The 19,593-nt window shown below is 32.9% G+C and overlaps 1 protein-coding gene across 12 annotated transcripts in view; it reads left to right on the plus strand.

Moving 5' to 3' along the window:
• The window catches only part of NUDT12 (nudix hydrolase 12), a 130,162-nt gene that overhangs the window by 10,256 nt on the left and 100,313 nt on the right, over window positions 1-19,593 (plus strand). For 6 of the 12 annotated variants that reach the window (XM_037011952.2, XM_073233266.1, XM_037011954.2 and 3 more), the window contains 2 exons: window positions 1,128-1,327; window positions 2,276-4,525. In XM_037011952.2, coding sequence (XP_036867847.1) covers window positions 1,128-1,327; window positions 2,276-2,386 — 311 coding nt within the window. In that variant the 3' untranslated portion in view covers window positions 2,387-4,525. Of the gene's footprint in view, window positions 1-1,127; window positions 1,328-2,275; window positions 4,526-19,593 lie in introns of those variants that run through there. The other 6 variants (XM_073233232.1, XM_073233227.1, XM_073233241.1 and 3 more) reach the window with 2 other exon arrangements.

A 19,593-nucleotide genomic window follows, 5' to 3' on the forward strand; every position in this document is an offset into this window, starting at 1 on the left:
TGCAAGAGTATCAAGGGTACACACCTGAAAGTAGAATTGCTAGCATGTAGGATATGAGCATCTTAACCTTGTCTAAATACTGCCAAGTTGCTCTTTGAAGGGCCCCTGCCAATTTATACTCCTTCTAACAGAACATGACATGTTCTTCACCACATCTTCACCAAGTTAGGATTTTCAGACTTTTTAAAAGTATGTCATTGTACTTTTCATTTTTATTTCCACGCATTTTTCAAATTGTTTTAGGTATCCAATTTTTCTCCAAATTTTACATATTTATATTCTTTACCTACTTTTGTTTGGGTTATTATCCTTTCTTATTGATTTTAAGAGTTTTTTAATATGTATTATATGCTGATCTTTAGTTAGGGTCTTGCCAAGTATCTTACGCTAGTCTGTGACCTCTCTTTTCACGCTCTTTTTTTTGATGAACATAAGTTATTAATTTTAATGTAGGAAATATATCAGTCTATTTGAAATAGTTATATTTAAATAGAAAATATTTTGAAACTTCCAGAAAATTTTAACTTAGAAACTATTCCTTCTATTTTAATCCTCAACTTCAACAAATAAGAAATATAAAGTACATTTATAGATATCATTTTATTTTATCATAGCTGAGTCACAAGTCATCTAGAGTAAAAGAATAATTTAGAAAGAAAAAACACTGTTTCATCTTACGTGGTTTTAAACTTTAAATGCTATATGGTTTTTACTCTTGAAAAATCTGTTTCAGGATTTTAGTGATGAAAAGGCTAGCCATTTATAAAAACCTTGCAATGATCATTTATGACTAATGATAATACATAAATAATATATAAAATGCTTACATAGTGTTTAGCCAATAGTAGGTGCTTGATAGTTGTACATGTTACTAATTTTTTAATGTAACAAACAAATATGGACCAATTAGAAATGAAAAGTTTCTTGCCATTTTGATTCTGTATGTGGTCATATACTTTTAAGAAATAATGTTTTCTTGAATTCCAATCTAAGTTTTAGCCTTCTCCTTTCTGATTCTTTGAATTGGGTTTCTGTCCAAAGTGATTTACAAATGTTTGCACCGTTCAGAGCATAAAATGTCCGAGGCATGTTCATCAGGCGCTTGTTCTTCTGCCCCATTTCATTAGGGGAGACAATAGAAGATGCCGTTCGGAGAGAAGTAGAAGAGGAAAGTGGAGTCAAAGTTGGCCATGTTCAGTATGTCTCTTGTCAACCATGGCCAATGCCCTCCTCCTTAATGATTGGTTGCTTAGCTGTGGCAGTGTCTACAGAAATTAAAGTTGACAAGAATGAAATAGAGGATGCCCGCTGGTTCACTAGAGAACAGGTAAAGTTCAATTTAATTTCCTCCTTCTATTGATTGTTCTCTGACTGTATCGGTTTGGGCATGCAGCAAGGATACATGTTGTCCACAAGTTGAATGAATGGCTATGTCCCTCTCATCATGTGTGGGTTACAGTATAATTGATACATCCTGTGTTAACTCATCCTGTGACAATTTTCTAGTGATGATGATTCCATGCCATTTTCTAATTTCAAATGCCATTCCTTCAGATGAATGATACTTTTAATGAACTTAAACTACGCAGATATTATTTCAGAGATGAGGAACAGGAATATAATTTAGAGTTTTTATATTTTTGTATATAGCAAAACAAGTAGCTCTCAAAAAATCAGTAAAAATGATTATATAATTTTTGAAAAATTCTTCATTTTGAAATGTGCTTAGGAGAAGAATGACAAACCTATATAACAAAGGTACACTCACAAGAACTTTGTAGAACATCATCCTTCAGTAATATAATAAAAGATAAATTGCTGTTCGAGTTTTGCATGACCCAAAGTACTTACATAGAAAACAAATGGATATACCACAATAGTGAAGACCCGAAAGACCTGACTTTGCCTAAACAAAATTAATTATTTTTTATGCCTCAAAAAGTATAAATTAGATTTTCTTCAGGATCTTATGAAAGGGAACCCATCTCAAAAGTTGACTTCACTTTGAAAATAAGCGTGTAGCATAAACTTTCTTTTTTTATAACCTTATTATCATAAGGGAATATGCCTTTCTAGAATATTACATCACTAACTCACTGAAGCAACCAAAAATACTGCACTAGATTTTGCATGTTGGATATAGATGTTGTCCCTTTCCACTGTTGTTATTCACTATAAAAGCCTTCACATTTGAGTTGAATTATATAAGCATGGAAATAGTATTTAAGTATGACAGTATTGAAATCCTAATACATTTTATTATGGTGTATTTTAGGTTGTGGATGTTCTGACCAAAGGGAAGCAGCAGGCATTCTTTGTTCCACCAAGCCGAGCTATTGCACATCAGTTAATCAAACACTGGATTGGAATGAACCCCAATCTCTAAGTCAAATAACTAGACTTTGAGTGTTAATTGATTTCTAATGCCACTTGTTCCTCAAGTGAGATTAGAAATATTCAGCCCTCTGTAGAGTATCACAACTCAAAATATCATATTGGCTGTTTGAAATATTTTTGAAGTGTACTTTCTATCTTAACCACAGAATTCATGTTTTATAAATTACAACATTGCTTCAAATTTTGTTAAATCTGAGTTAGCCTTCTCCATACTTTTTGTTTTTCTTTGGTTGTGCTCTATAGTTTTATCTCACAAAACCATGTTTCTAATAAGAAATAATTTTGTAAAGAAGTATATTATAAAAATGTAAATAAGTGTAAATTCTAGCACTTCTTACAAGCATTTGCCCAACCACTAAAGTTCTTTTTGAGAAATGAGACAAAATAATTTGGATGAATTTTGAGCTCCTTTTTAGTTTTTTCATTATCACAAAAGTCCTTTCAGTTGTCAATAGTTGATTTTTGCCCATCTTCCTACTGTAATCTTTTTTCTTCTAGTTTCATTATTCTAGCAATGGTACTATTACCGTGTGTGTTGTGCTAGTCTATTTTGATCCGTGTTAAGAATTGTCCATTTAACAACTATGGTAATCAGAATACCACACCTTCATGAAAGGAGAGCTAATGAGACCAATACCATCGTTTCTAGAACCCCCTCCTTAAACCTAAATTAATATATCTATTTATCTGTTATACTCAAAATTGTTCTTAAGACAAATCAGGATCTCTGCTTTTTCAATGAAATTAAACATACTTGAAAGGAATTCTCCTCAAAGATCAGATATTAAATAGATCCCAAATAGATTTACATATTTACTAAAAACACTGTTATGTCATTTTGTGATAAGGAATGTATTTGCATTATAAAAAGTTATGTAATCATTACTAATAATATCTTATTAAATATGACATCTTGGTTTTCAACATATTCTAAGGCTATAAAAGTAAGTGTATCTTTGAACTGAATAAGACTCTAGAGGAAGTAAATTGTAGTAGTTCAAATTTTGCAACATAGAATTGTCATATTTTACAAAGCTGTTTTGAATTGTTTTAAAGGGTAGTCCATAAGTGTATAAATGTATATGATTTAGCTCTTTACTATTGTATGTTAGAGCTGGAAGAGCCCTTAAGGAGAGTAAATATAGTTTACTGCCCTTTTATAAATAAGGAAAAGAGAATCTTAAAAAGTGAATTTAATTAATTTAACCCATTAAAGTTAATCCAATCAATTAATTAATTGATGAAAGTTACACAATTACAACTTATAATTGTTAATACAAATAAGTAACCTAATTACAACAGTCTGTACTGTATAACACTGTGTAAGCCTCTCCCCTTAACAGGAAGTAGAAACTATTACTAAAAGTATATGTAGAATAAATTAAAATAAGGCTTAATAAGAATAGACTGATTTACCAAAAATTACTAAAATTTTAGATACTAAAATTCACTTAAAAGATAACTTTCGTAGATAAAACTTTTATTTTACTAATGATCAATGATTTTCTTAGTATTGATATTAAGACTTTAGACAATAATAAGACTTACACAGAACATTTAGATACTAGATACACAGTAAAATTTGAATTATATAAGTATAGGGAAAATCACATGCCTTATTATGAAGTATGACTATTATGAAATATGACTTGAAGTCCAGTTTTAGTCTAAATGTGTTCTTAATACTTACAGATTCTAAGATCTAGCAACATAGAAATTGAAGGTTTCCATAATGTTAGGATAGCAAAGTGAAATATAAAGTATCAACAAAATGTACTTATAAATTCAGCTTTAGATATTTAATCCTGTACTCAGGGAAAATCAGTATCTACATAAATTGTTGTTTTAATAATCTTTCATTTGCTAACCTCTGAGAGGTGAATAGCTATATGTAAATAGAAGAAATAGCCAAGAAATAATAGAAGTTCAAGTGCCACGAATGTATTCTAATGGAAATAGAGGTAACTCTACATTAAAATATTTACCTATTTTCTGTTTTGTGTTATGTGTGTTTTTAATATGTTTGATAAATGCCTTCTGAAAAATGGGAAAACTGTATTTCAGTCATCGTAACCAGTTTATAATTAATAATGCATAAATAAAAAATAGAAAAGCTTTTTAAAAAGTCCATATTTGGAAGACTTAAATTTTTTATTTAAATCATTAATTTTATAGTTTGGAATCATATATAAACATACACACAGCAGACATATACATATATACACACATACACAATTTTTTAACTTCAGGTTCAAAATTAATATATATATCTAATGTTATATATCTAATAGTCTAATGTTTATTTTTATTCCTTGCCTAATATTACCAATCATAGCATTTTGAATTTTTTACTTGTTTACTGTTCATGGAAGGACTAGAAAGAATTAGAATCCCACATATTTCATGTAGTTGGAAAAATGATTCAGTTACTCTTTCAAGATGAGGTCAGGGATTTGGGAGAAGACAGAAAATAATGGACCAACAGTGGGTGAGACCATGAGATGGGAGGAGAAAGTTTAAGTTTGTTTAAGCCAAATAAACTTAATTAAATCTCATAAAGAGAGCAGACAACTCATCCTAAAACTGTGTTACAAATATGTATATAGCAAAATATTAGGTGAAAATGTTCTATAAAGCACATCCATTATTATTTAGAGTAAAATTTCCACAGTACAAATTTTATTCGGATGAGAACTAGTTATTAGGTTCTGAATATGTGTAAGCAAGGTGGAAGGAATGGTGTTGAGTGAAATTTATTTATGTGCTTTGCTTAAAAGGTCTGTTTTCTAGTAGAAAACTAAGACAATCCAGAGTGCAAAATTAGGAGTGTCTGTCTACAAACATAAAAGATCTAGGTCTTGAGGTCAACTATACCTTGTCCTTTTTCTTCCCAAGACACTCAGATAGACTTCAAAACAGCTTCTAAAAGGGAGTGTAGTTTATACAGTGGATTTTCAAATAATTCAGTTATTTGCCAACAGTAGAAATGATCAAAAGGAAACGTATCCAAGTAATAAAGATGGCTTAGGAAAAATGGGTAGTCAGAAACTTGAATTCTTTTATTGCTTGGGAACAATTTTTGCAACTATAAATTGAACATTTGGATATGTTAATTGGGCTAACAGGCAAATTCCTCATTCTGTTTTCACTGAAGTATGTCTACATATAATTGTACTCTGACAAAAGTAGCACTTTTAACTTTTCTTTATTCCTTGAAGAATACATTTCTCTCTTATTGCTAAGTAGACAACTGCCATAGCATTGGACAGTGGATATTTCTCCTTTTTACAGTTCCCATTATAATGATGTTCTACAGATGGTGGGGGCAACTGTGAAATGTTAAAACAGATTTTAAGTTAAAAGAAGTCTTTTTTCTAATGGAAACATTTTTCTTTCTAACTATAAGTCTGATAACAAATAGACAAGACTACAGCATAAAGAATGAAAAAAAAAAGTTCCGGTTTTCCATTCCTGCACTTACCGGAATGATACAGAACACCTCATTGTCTCACCCCTGATGGATTAAGAACATTCTTCTAACCACTTAACTTGTTAAATAATTTCATTTTGAATAAATTGGAGTTTCCACTCAAGAGTAGAAATTGAAAGTGAAACTTGTATCTATTTTAGGACAGAGTAAGTAGACAAATGATCTAATCTAAAGTTTGTTTACTTTTTATCTTGCCCATTTTACTCTAACCTGGAAGTGTAGTCTTTGGAGCAGAATGATGTTTTGAACACCTCAGTAGAGCAAGTTACAGATATTTATTACTCACTTCATATAGCAGAAAGCTAAAGTCGTCTCTGTTAGTCGAGGTAACAAAGTGCCATTTATCCAATGGCTTTGCTGCTTACAGTTATTTTGCTTTATTGCTGGATTTGTGTTTTTGAAAAAAGTTTGAATGCATTAGTGCCAAACAGAGGATTTGGAACACCAAATAAAATGCTCTAACGATGCGTGAAAATTCAAACCTTGGGCTGCACTGGTCTTTACCATCATCCTCTGTGCATCACAGTGAGGGATTCTGTCAAATGTAGCCACGAGTGGGAAGCCAGTAGGAGCACCGTGTGTTTTTCCACTGTCGAGGATGAAAGGAGAAAATATACACATACTATGTGGAACTCAAGTTTTCATGACTTAGAGGTATCTAATAATGATTATTTCAGAAAAATACTCTTATTTTATACAAATTACTAGGTTTGACATACTGATCTTTTTTTATAGTTCCAAGCCAGATCATACATCCTTGTGAATAAATCTATTTTTCATTCTCTTATGATAATAATAGTTATCATGTAAAATACTTTTTGTTTCACATCATGAAAAGTATATATATATATATTTGCTCAGTATATCTATCTAACATCAGTATTAAATAGATTTAATTCAAATTCAGATATCTGGACTATGTAAAAGTTATTTTTTGACTTTTCTTTCCAATATATTTCTAAGAACTACTTACGGTTCCCTATTTACAACAAGTTCCTAAGAAAACATAACTCTTTGGTTAGCTTATTCTCATAATACTAACCATATTTACATAGGACCTTATATGAAGAATACTGACAATTATTATTTCATTTTATACTTGAAGAATCCTATGAAATGCATATTAATACCACACCCAACTTATAATTGGCTAAAAGGGTTAACTTTCTCAAAGTCATATTGTAAATAAATAGAGCCAAGACTTGAATCTTTCACTCCAAATCCTTTTATCTTCCCACTTACCAGAGCTATCTTACAGGATTTTCTTAATGCTGCATTATTGAGAAAAACCTGTCCAGTCTGAATTTCCTTTTTCAGTCCCTTTAATTTGGGCATTTTTCAGATTGGTCCTTCTATTTGTGTTACTATGGACATTTCTATGAGACCTTCACTGCTTATTTGGTTCCCAAATTTCTATCTTCAGCTGTGTATTAGACATACCTACTTAGACATCACAGAGCCTCCCAAATACTACATATGTAAAACTAAGACATTTTCTATCTCAAGCATGTTCTTGTTTCTGTGTCCCTATTTCAATAGTGTTGCAGTTGCCCAGCATGGAACTTTGGGAATTATTATCCTTGTCTGCTTTATCCTTCACTGTACCCCACCCAACAGCCATACAGACTCCAAATCCTATCTGTTTTACTTCTTAATACTTCTGAAATGCAGTATCTCTCCCTCTCCTTCCCACTCTTTTCTGTCTCCACTGCTGCCATCCTGTTTCAGGCTGCTCACCTGTTTCTACACCAGCTTCCTAAATTGGTCTTCCTATTTCTAGTTTTGCTCCCAGTTCACTCTTCATACTGCATGCAGCCAAGGAGATCTTGCTTAGGGGCAATCTTATCTAGTCTTTCCCTTACTTAAATTTATTCAAAACGACTCCTTTTTGGACAAAAGGTAAACTCCAATTTCCTTAGCATAGCAATTTACCTCTGCAGTTTCAACTTTCATCACTTCCCTTTCTCCCTTACCCTGTATATATATGTTCTTACAAAAAGTCACAAAAACCGTCTAAACTTTTATTAGGCATTAATAACATTCATTAAAGATCACCTGATTATGACCAATATCATGTGCTACAGGTTAAAAAGAAGAGTTTCACTTATTTAACAATTCTAAACAGTACTTCTAAACTATGTTTTGATTTACATACTTCATTGGATTTCAAAAAATATAAATCAGGGCCTTTATTTTTTATCTCAATTTTACCACTGAGCACACAGAGTCTAAGAGAAGTCAAATGACTCCCCCAAGGTCAACATAGGATATGAAACTGGGACTCAAATTTAAATCTTCCTAATCAAAGTCTACAGCCTCCACTGTACATACGCCATCCTGCTTCTACCCCTGTATCTACCACACAAAGATAAATTAATGACCTGATAATTAACCATACCCATGTAAAGAGCCAAACTAGGTCATTTAAGTTTTCGTTTTTGTTTGGATTTCTTCCACTTCATTTGCACCACATGAACATAGCTGTGTTTCATATGTGCTCCTCTCTAAGCTCCTGAGCCACAAAAGCACACAGTGAGTCATGTACACCAAAAGTTTATTTGAAAATAAACAGACTGTTACGAATGATTAAAACAGATATTAATAGACTGATTAAAGGTTGGTAGATCATTCCTGACATTGCATTAAGATTAAATATACTAATCAGATTTTGGATTAAGATAACCCAGATAAATCCCAGGTAGAGCAAGCAGTATTCAGATCCTTACAACATATTCTTGCCTTTCAAAATACATACTTGCATTTTATCCATGTCTCCTTCACAGCTGAGGATTTATGAAGGCTTTACCCAGGTGAGCTGATTATATGTTCTTTTTACCTTTTTTTTTTTTTTTTTTGCCATTTTGAAGTAGTCTCCATTTTAATCCTCGCTGTCCTAAATTAGTTGTTTTGCCAAGGATGATAGCAAAGGGAAAAGTATTTGAATGTTATATATGAAGACAACATTTATTTCCAGTCACGAAAAATCCAACAGCTGTTTGTAACTTGCTCTGTTACCAAACAGAGATGATGGATACATCCAAAAAATTCTAAATAATGTGTTTAAGCCTTTTATTTATGCTAAGAAAGACATCATATGCACATTTGAATAGCCACCATCCATATCCTAATTTGGTTATTTGAAATAAATTGTGCATTTAGAAAGCAAGGAAAATGCAACTGACAACCTAAGCTTGAGAGCAGAATTAAAATTCATTCTGAATTCAGGGAGGGTCAGTTTCATTTCAAAGCAATACTTTTTGTTTTGAAATCCTATACTCTGTTTCCACTGCAGCATTAAATTTACTAATCACCAAAATGATTTTCTCATATCATTTAGTTTGTAGAAATTTTCTTCATTACTTTTATATTTAATTTTACTTACATGTGTTTATATTTTTAATTTTTGAAACATATTAGTCACCCAAAATATTACGACCTGATCTCAAGGAAAAAGACTGTGAAGATTACATTTTTTTCTATAACAATAGCAGTTACTCCAAGATTTAGACCAATTTCATAGACAAATATCCTGGCTGATATCATTTGTATAAATAATACCAAATCAAACTTTGCAAAATAATATATTTGCAGTTTCACTGTCAGTTGATCCTTAAATATGTTCCAAGATTTTGATGGCAACATATATTTAAATCAAAAATTCCTCTCGCCGTCAAGAATTAAGCCAGTCCTTCTTACCTTTCCCATTTTCATCCCCCAGAATTTAAACAGTTCAGAGCACCATAACACTAAGTATCCTAAAATCCTTTATTTGAAAAGTAAACTGAAAAATTATATCTCTATTGTCTACTTTTTTTGTTGTTTTTCCCTCAGTTGCTGGCAATTCACTTTTTCTTATGTAAAGTCATTTAACTTCTCAAAGAAATCTGTAGTAACTATGTGATGAAATTACAATCTGTATGCTCATAAAATAGTCTTGGTGTCTTTTCTTCAGGGGAAAATCATCCAATAACCAAGTTTTCAAATAGGTCTTTAAAATGACACACCAGGAATTTAACTATGATGAGTCATATTCTCAAGTCTCTAATCAGCTATGATTTCTCTTTCATGACTGGTTCCTGATTACTTTTGCAAAAAGCAGAATAAAAATTCTGAATGTGATCTGACGTACAAAGATATACACTACACAAAATGCACTGATACGTTATTCTTATCTCATGAGACTGCCCAGACTTCAATGAATTTAAGAGATGGGACAAAATGTTTGTACTGATTATCTGCCCAACATAAACCCAATCATAAAGCAATTAAATTAACCTGGGAGATTAATTCTAAACATAATTTCTCATTCCCTCCTCATTGGACAGACTGCAATTTATACTTTTATGATATTGGGCAAAGCTATAGCACACAAATAGCACATGCCAAGTAAGAGGAAGGTCAGCAGAAAACAAGCATAGAACATTTCTAAATAAGTTTTTATTGTTTTCAAAAATATGCATTAGTTTGGATTAAGCTACAGAAATTTATTTTCTTTAGTGAAAAAGTCAACATAAAAATGTTTTAAAATGGTGATCCTGAAATAACTGGAGATGGTAACTCCTTTAAATCTTTTGACTGAAGTCTCTTTGAAATCCTTACACCTTGTTTACATTAATATTCTTGTCAAATTATTTTTTCAGAGATAACACAAGTAATTTCAAGGTAATTTAAGTTAACTTAAATTAGGAATTCTAAGCCAGTAACGAAATTTAAAATCACCCAAAGTACCCTAAATATTACTAAAAATTAAAAATTAAAAAAAAATCTTAATAGCTGATGATAACATTCCACTAAAACATTTAATACCACCACTGCTATATGTTCATTACTTTCTTCTGAATGTTTTGAAGAAGTAGAAGTAACTTTCCACCTATGAGATTACTTTTTAGGCTACTGTGAGTAAAACAGTTTGGCTTCGGGGCTAGGAAGAAGTATTTTGAGTGCTTTTAAGTATTTACTTGAGATTTCTTCAGAATTAAGCAGTGGTTGAAATCAGTGGTTTTCCTTGGTTCTAGGCTGGAAAGGAATGAACTGTTACACATTTTCTGTTTTGAGCAATCAAAAACTCTGGTGTCTGAATTGGTGATATCTACCTTTGAGCAGTAAGGCAGCTCATCAAAAGAATCAGGGATTTCATGTTTGGGGGAATTACATGCAGAAGTTCTGTATGAAAGTTGAGGCACAGTGTATTTCAAACACTTCTCCAAACTGAGGTTTAAGGCTGAATGCTTCAAAATTAAAAGAATGTCATTGAAACTCATCAAGAGTTGGTAATTCAGCAATTATTAATTCTTCAGAGAAGCATGGCTCTTCTGTAACACAGTTATTGAAGTAGTGTGGCTCCACTTCAATAAGAGAAAAAAGAGACAGCGTTCCTCTTTAGAAAACTCAAAGGCATTCTTCATGTAATTAATAGGTAAGGGAAAGTCTTCAGCAGGAAAAAGTACTCCCTGAGATCTATTCAATTAGCCTTGGTGCCTATTATTCTGCTAACTTTGACAAGTATCTATGACATATTTAAGTGCACATTTGTGCTTTATTTTTCCTCTTTCTTCATCTTAATGGAACTACACCTGTTTAATAAACTTATTATTTGAAATATATAAATGTTGAAGTTGTCACCTCTTGTCTAGCTAATTGCAGACAGTATAATTAGCCAAAAAGGAATAATGTCAAATGTCACATGGAACTGAGTGAATGGAAAAGGGTTTCTCAAGATAGACTCTGAAAATCCTTGTGCTGGTCAAGGCCAGAGCAGGGGAAAACCATAATACAGATTTCTCAGACCTAGCCATTGAAAAAAACTTTAGAGTAGCTAAAACAAAAAAATTAAAAATTTAAGTCTAGGTTCTAATTATAGCTGAAAAGGGTGATTCCTCTTCAGACAGTGATATTTAATTCATCCATCATTTTGCACCTGGGATTAGCTAAACTTGTACTCTAACAGTAGTTCTGAAGCCAAAGAGGAAATGAAGCAAAGCAAAATATACTGCTTCAGGGATTTCTAGTCTAATGTCATGATAATAGCACATAGAGTATGACTGAACCTTCTAAAACAAGACACCACTGCTAGTATGCAAACTAGTTTTAAGTGATGCAAGATAAAAATATTTTATTTTTATTTGTTATTTGTTTTCTGTTTTAATGTGTATTAGCTACAACCCAGAATTTCACATATATTATTGTCTAACATAAAGCTAAAGTAAAAAATTTAAGTAGCCATAAAATTATTAAGCAAGTAACAGCAGAGATATTCCATGGGAGTAGTAAAAATCATGATTATAGTACACAAATGACTGAGGTTGGGAAACAATAGAGCAAGTTGTAATCATTCATTCCTCTAATAGATGTTTATTAACTACTGTGCTTTTCCACACATACAGAATAGGAACACATCAAAGTATAAGGTAAACAAGTTCTTTGTCCTTGTGGCTCCTACATTTTGGCCCACATGTGCAGTGATTCCTCAGGCAACTGGGATAATCTAAGGCACTGGGGTGTTGCATCTACCTTTGATAGGCCCAAAAGTAAATTTTCTCTGAAGCTCTGTTGACTCAATTCAGGTTAAATGGAGTAGCCATGGGTCTGGCTTAATCTCAGGAAGATACTTCACTAGAGGTGTAAAGAACCATGCCCAACAAATATTGGAGTTCTGAAGAGCTGAACTGTTGGGTGCACTATCATAAATAGGAAGGGCAAGCTCTAGCTACTCATTCACCCTCCCAAATACCCTCTTTCTGAACATCTAACTATACTGCAGTCCCCCATGTACCAGCCAACCATTTCAGCTCTTATAGGCAAAGTCAAACCCAAATTATAGGAACCTTTTGACTCTGAGAACACAAATGTGACCACAGGCAATCAGAAATACAATATGGCATATTCGTAGTCTAGTGGCCCTGGACTGCTAGTCTGACTTGCTAGATTTTTATCACAAACAATGGTTAGCACAAAATAAAAGAAGGATATTGGGGAGTTATCACCTAAGATTAGTTTAGTACATAAATGGGTAAAGCCTCTACACTGGGCTGAGAAAAAATAGTGATCTCCCAAGGAGCTTTCTTCCTAGAAGCTTGCTAATACAGAAAAAGAATCTGTGCTTAAACCAAAACAAAAACAATTAAAACTTAAGCCTTAGTGTGTACCAATTGGGAGAGGAGGAAAATGAGGTGGAATGAGGTGAAACTGAATTCATTACAAGTTTTCTCAGGACTATCCTAGTCTGAAATCTTAAGGCTATTAAAGATTTTCTGAATGAGGTTCCATTCCACCTATCCAATTTTATCTGCTTCAACAGGCCTTCTGAATGAGAATCACTTGGTGTGTGTACAAGGGGGTGGGTAGGTGCTTATTAGAATTGCATATTCCCGGGCCCCATTTCAGAATACAAATCTTTAAAGTGGGGCCCCAAATCAACATTTTTAGCCAGTAGCTCAGTGATTCTTAAGTACACTCAAGTTTAAGAATCCCTGTGCTAAACCGAAAACCCCTTGAAGTTCACATTTTATTCACATTTTTTCATTAAGTCTAGCTCAGTACCATGAGCCCATAACATAGAGTGCCGGATTCTTAAGGAAGTATTCTGTGGGAAGTATCCTGGCTTTTCCCAATTATAAATTAACTCCTTTCACCAGAATCATTCTATAAGAAAGAGAGGAAAGCATTCCTGAAGCATGTCAGGAACAACCTCTACATTTAACACAATAAAACAAGAAAAATCTTTCAAAAATCTTATTTAAATATCTTCACTTTCAGAGTGTTGCCATGGTGGAAAAAGAAGTGAAGCAGCATCTCAGCATGCTGTCTCCTTGGGCAAATTACTTCATCTCTGTTTCCTCTGATAAAAAGAAAAAAGGGAGTTTGGTAGATGATCTCACACCTACACACCCTCAGACAAACAAAGGTAGACCCTTCTGGACCTGTAAGGAGTTTTCATTTTCAATTCACCCTTCCCTTCTTTGCTGGTATTACTTACTGTCTCAAACTTTATTAAATATTAGGCTCAATTTTCTTTTCACTTACTAATATAACATTTTCTTTACCCAGTTTTTAAAACATTAATAATAGTAATAACAATACTAAATTCCACACTGCACAATGCTCTTTTCTATCTGTATTTCATTTCTGCAGAGATTCTACTTCAATTTGCATAGTGTGGACTTCCTTCTTCTATTCAGTCATGTTTGATCGATTATGGGCCAGACAGGGTGATGTCATCCCAACAAAGGTTATGTTTAAAGATAATTATTTTAGTATTGAGGTTCTTTTATATCTATTCTTCTGAGATCAAGACCTTAGCGGATTTATGCTCTAATGATCACCAAAAGTGTCTTTTGCACAAGGTCCCTGGGAGCTTCAACAACCTGCCCCATTGTGTGCTGGGGGAAAGGAAAAAGTTGGTTTCACTGGATGTGAGATCTGGATATTTCTATTTAAATACTTTAATCTAAAAATTTCTAAAACTTTATCCATGTAAATCTATATAAATATAAATTTAAATACATTTACTCTTCAATGTTTTCTCCAGAGGAAAGGAAGTTAAGGTGTGAAGAACAATTTGCAATAGCACCGAGACACCTTTAAACGTTCTTAACTAAAACTGTTAAGTTTCAAGACACCAGCATGTAATTCATTAAGAATTACTGCCCGGCAACTAAGTTTGTAAAGTTTTATCCTTGTAGCCCCATAGAAGTTAAGTGCAAGTCTGAAGTGATATATGGGCATTACTAAAACAGCTGTTTTACAATATAACTCTTATGCTTTACATAATTTAAAAAAATTTGAAGACAAAAGAATATAGTTTAAAATCCATGCCATTCAAAATTGGGAATACAGAAGACAAGTTTGTACACTTTAAATATACTTTCAAAAGTATATGGAGAATTTTCTTCTCTTTGAAAATTTTTAAACTTGAACTTTTTATAAGTTCTTTTACATGTATAAATTTCCTTTAAGTATTTAGTACAGAAAACATAGCCTCTGTGTTAAAATCAAGAAAATGAAGTCAAAAGAAATACACTAAGATTTCTTTCAAATTCTACATTAAACTGGAACCAGTGGGCATTAAAAAGTACTGGTCGGTATGCTACCCTGGAAGTTAAGCATTTAACCTTCTGAATTTATTTCATATTTTGTCTCCTTCTAGAATTTTAAGTGATCATTATCTACCCTTTTATGAATCTTTCTCTTCTTATTGCTTATAGAACATTCCCTTTGAATGTTCCAAGGGAAATGTTTCAGCTTAGCAATACAATAGAGAATTTTGAAGTAATTTGTCAGAAAAGTGGCACTAGTACAATTTTCTAACAATACCTTTAAAAAAAATCTTTACCATCTAACAGTTTTCTTAGAATAATGGTATCACTATGTAATTCAGTAGAAAGATGGTTAGTATTGCCTATTTACTTTTTTCCTCATTCTTCTCTGAATTATAGTAATGAGTCCAAGCCCAGTTAGAAAAAAGATTTATAAAATCCAATATAAAGGTCTCAAATGTGATAGGATTTGGCTGATATACAACAGCAATCATGGCAACTTTCCTGAGCTTTATTGCCAATTTTGCACAGAATAAACATTTATGAAAAATATAAATCCAGGATATCTATAGTGGAATGGATACCACAATATATATCCCAAGGTCTAGTGGTGATATATTTCATTTGTGGATAATATTATACTTCATGCATATGTGTTAAAAAATACCCTGAAGTGCTTAGAATTCTTTCAAAGTAGAATAAGGGGCCATTAGAGGGTTTTAAACAGGAGGATGACATGATTTAATTTATATATTTAAAAAATCTGGCTGCTATGCAAATAATCAAAGGATATAAATATAGAAGGAAACCAGGTAGAAAGTTATTGCAGTAGTCCAGATTTTTAAACATATTATATATTTTTAAAGGATATATACTATAAAAAATATACATAAACTATTAATTAAATGTGAATATATGAATTAAATTATGAATATAAATATATATATTTAAAAGTACACACACACACACACATATGGGGGGGCCTTCAAGTGGATGGTAGCAATAGAAGAGAAGAAAATAAATGGACCTATTAAGGATAAGATATTTAGGAATGGAGTAGGGAAAGCTTGCTGGTGGATTTGATGAGGAAAGTAAGTTAATAAAAAAGTTAAAATGATATCTAGGTGTTTGATTAGAGCCAGATGAATGGTGCAGCTGTTGCCTGAGATTGGAAAGATTCAGGGGAGTAAAAAATTGGAGAAGACAAGAGGACATCAAGAGCTCACTTTGTGACATAAATTTGAGATTCCAATTAGACATCCAAGTAGATATGTCCATTTGGCAGTTACATATGTAAGTTAGATATTTTGGGAAGAATTCAGGAGTGGAATTATGAAATTTAGAATCATCTATATAGATGCTTTTAAAGTCATGTAAATTACTGAGATTTGCTAAGAGAGTTGATGAAGAAGCAAAAGGAATCCTGAAGATGCCAGAGTTTAGTGACTGAGCAAGGGAAGATCCAGCAAAAACATCTAAGAAGGAACGGCCAGTGGAGCAAAATACAGGCCAGGAGAGTGTAGCACCATAAAATCTAAAAAAAGAAATAGATTGAAGAGGAATGGAGTGATACTTTGCTGAAAGTGTGAATAGGATGACTACAAAGAAGCTACTATTGACTTTGACAATACAGATGTCACAGGTGGCGGGGGCAAGAATGCTCTCAGTGGTGCAGTGAGGAGAACAGACTGCCTGGAGTGGGTTTGGGCAAGAATGTGAGCAGAGAAAGTGGGGTCAGAATATACAGACAACTCCTTCAAGGTGCATTGCTACAAAGATGAACAGGGTAGGTGATAGTATATGGACTGGTCAAGGAATGTTTGTATGTTGAAATGATGCAGTGGAAGACAGAAACTGATGTTGTAGAATACGGGAGAATAATTGCAGGAAAATGGTCCCAGGAACATTACTTCATCCACATAATAAGAGATTTGATTGTATATATACAAGTCAAAGAAGTTGGTAGTTTTAATATTGGAAAGCAGAGAGAATTTCAGTCAGCTTCTATTTCCTATGATTATGTGTCTAAATCATCCTTTAGAGGTTGGGAAGAGAAGAAGGGAATAGGAGGTGGAAAAAGAAAGTGTGAGATACTTTTAATTATTATTAAAAGTATAGGAAATATTAATAAATCATTATAGGAAACCTTTGAAATGATTGTGGTGTCTCTATGTGAAATTTAAAATTTTTATCTGTGTGTGAGGAAATCCAACAGTATTTTAATTTTTGCAATGGTGACCACTTTGAAATTTTTTGAAATATCAAATTCTTTAATCCTCAAAAACTTTATTTGAGTAAGTGTGTTAGGCCCTTTCTAAAAAAAGAGAGAGAAGCTGGAGAGAGAATAAGGTGATTGACTATCTCAGAGGAAGAGGTCCCCACACAAGGGACAAAGAAACAGGAAACTAGGCTGCGGAGTAGCACCTTCTCTCACCCCTTCTTTATTTTGCTCAGGATCAATTTAGAAAATGTGGCTGCAGCCATGCTATGTTTAATAGGGAAAAATGTTTGCTGTCACTTAAATAAAATAGAATTTGTAGCACCCCTTATAGATTGCTTATGGGACTTACATCAATTATTCCAGGCAGTGTCATCAACTGACTTTGGTGCCTATTATGGAACTACAGAGCATATTTGTTAAAAAAATGAAACTTTATTAGCTATCAACAAATCAATACACAGTAAAAGGAAAGAATACATTTAGAAATATAAGAGGGCACATCATTAAAAACATAATGAGATGCAGATAGGGGCTATGCATCTAATTCATTTATTCATGCATATTTATTAGATCCCTATTATGTGTAAAGCTCTGTGATAGACATCAGGTACATATTCAATAGTACATTCAGTTTCCTGGAACAAAGTTGTTATGCTCTTTTTGAGCTAATGTGCAAACTGATTTTATTTAATTTTTTTATTGAAATATAGTTGATGCACAATTTTATATTAGTTTCAAGTATACAACACAGTGGTTTACCAGTTACCAGCGTTTTTAAATCCTCACCCCAACTAGTACAGTTAGTATCTGTCAACATAGAAAGATGTTACAGAATCATTGGCTATATTCCCCATGCTGTACTACCTTCCTCATGACCAACTTATATTAAGAATTTTTGTGCCCCATTATCCCCCTTCCACTCCCCACCCACCCATTCTAACCCCTCCCCCATGGTAACCACTAGTCACTTCTCAGTGTCTATGAGTCTACTGCTATTTTGTTCATTTTGTTTTTGTTTTTATATTTTAGATTCCACAAATAAATGAAATCAGATGGCATTTATCTTTCTCTGCTTGGCTTATTTCACTTAGCATAACACCCTCAAGGTCCAATCCATGTTGTCTCAAATGGCAGGATTCCATTCTTTTTTATGGCTGAATAATATTCCATTGTGTATATGTACCACATCTTCTTTATCCATTCATCTATTGATGGACACTTTGGTTGTTTCCATATCTTGGCTACTATAAATAATGCATCAATAAACATAGGGGTGCATATATTTTTTCAAATCATGGGTTTTGTTTTCTTCAGATAAATTCTTAGGAGTGGAATTACTGGGTCAAATGGTATTTCTATTTTAAGCTTTTTGAGGAACTTTCATACTGCTTTCCAGAGCAGTTGTACCAATTTACATTTCCACCAACAGTATAGGAGGGTTTCCTCTTCTCCACATCATCACCAACAGTTGTTATTTCTTGTCTTTGGATAGAGGCCATTCTAACTGGTGTGAGGTGATATCTCATTGTGGTTTTGATTTGTATTTCTCTGATGATTAGCAATGTGGAACATCTTTTCATGTGCCTGTTCACCATCTTTATTTCTTTTTTTGAAAAATGTCTGTTCAGGTCCTCCACCCTTTTTTTAAATCAGGTTATTTGCTTTTTTGGTGTTGAATCATATGAGTTCTTTATATATTTTGGATGTTAACACCTTATTGTATGTATCATTTATAAATATATTCTCCCATACTATAGGCTACCTTTTATTGAGTGCAAACTGATTTTAAAAATTGATCTGTATGATCAGAAACAATCCCAGGCCTTCTATACCATGTGTGTCCACTCAAAGAGAAAGTTAGCCTTATTCCTTACAGCCTGGGTTCTAACCCTAAATTTGCCACTATTGATGTGATATAGGAAGGAGAGACTCTCTTGGTATCATTTTTTCTGTTGTAAAATGAGAACTTTGGATGAGATGATCTTGAAACCTTCTTCTATATATTCTAGCTCATAAAAAGCTTATAGTTTTGATCAGCTCTATCCAAGCATTCACTTACAGGTCTGATATGATGGATATTTTCCCAATGTCAGGCATTGCTCAACTCTATGTGTATATTCTAATGGATATGTATACATACTCTAAAACAAAGTTAAGAATGATAGATGCCATTTGACTTGGACCATTTATAACATAATCTTCAATTGTGTTGCTTCAAGATAACTCTGTAAGGTGGAATTTGTTATCATTTCTATCTTACAGGCGAATGAAATTCAACCTCACAGAGATTACACAACCTGCTGAGTAAGCAGCAGAGCCAGACCACAGCCCAGATCTTCTGAGTCAAAGTCCTGAGTATTCTCCAGTAAAGATAGTGCAGCAGGTTACATTTTGCTCTTCAGACTACTTGGGACCATAAAGAAATAATCAATAACCTAGTCAACTGCTTT

This window comes from Manis javanica, chromosome 1, assembly GCF_040802235.1.
Source record: "Manis javanica isolate MJ-LG chromosome 1, MJ_LKY, whole genome shotgun sequence".
NCBI lineage: Eukaryota > Metazoa > Chordata > Mammalia > Pholidota > Manidae > Manis > Manis javanica.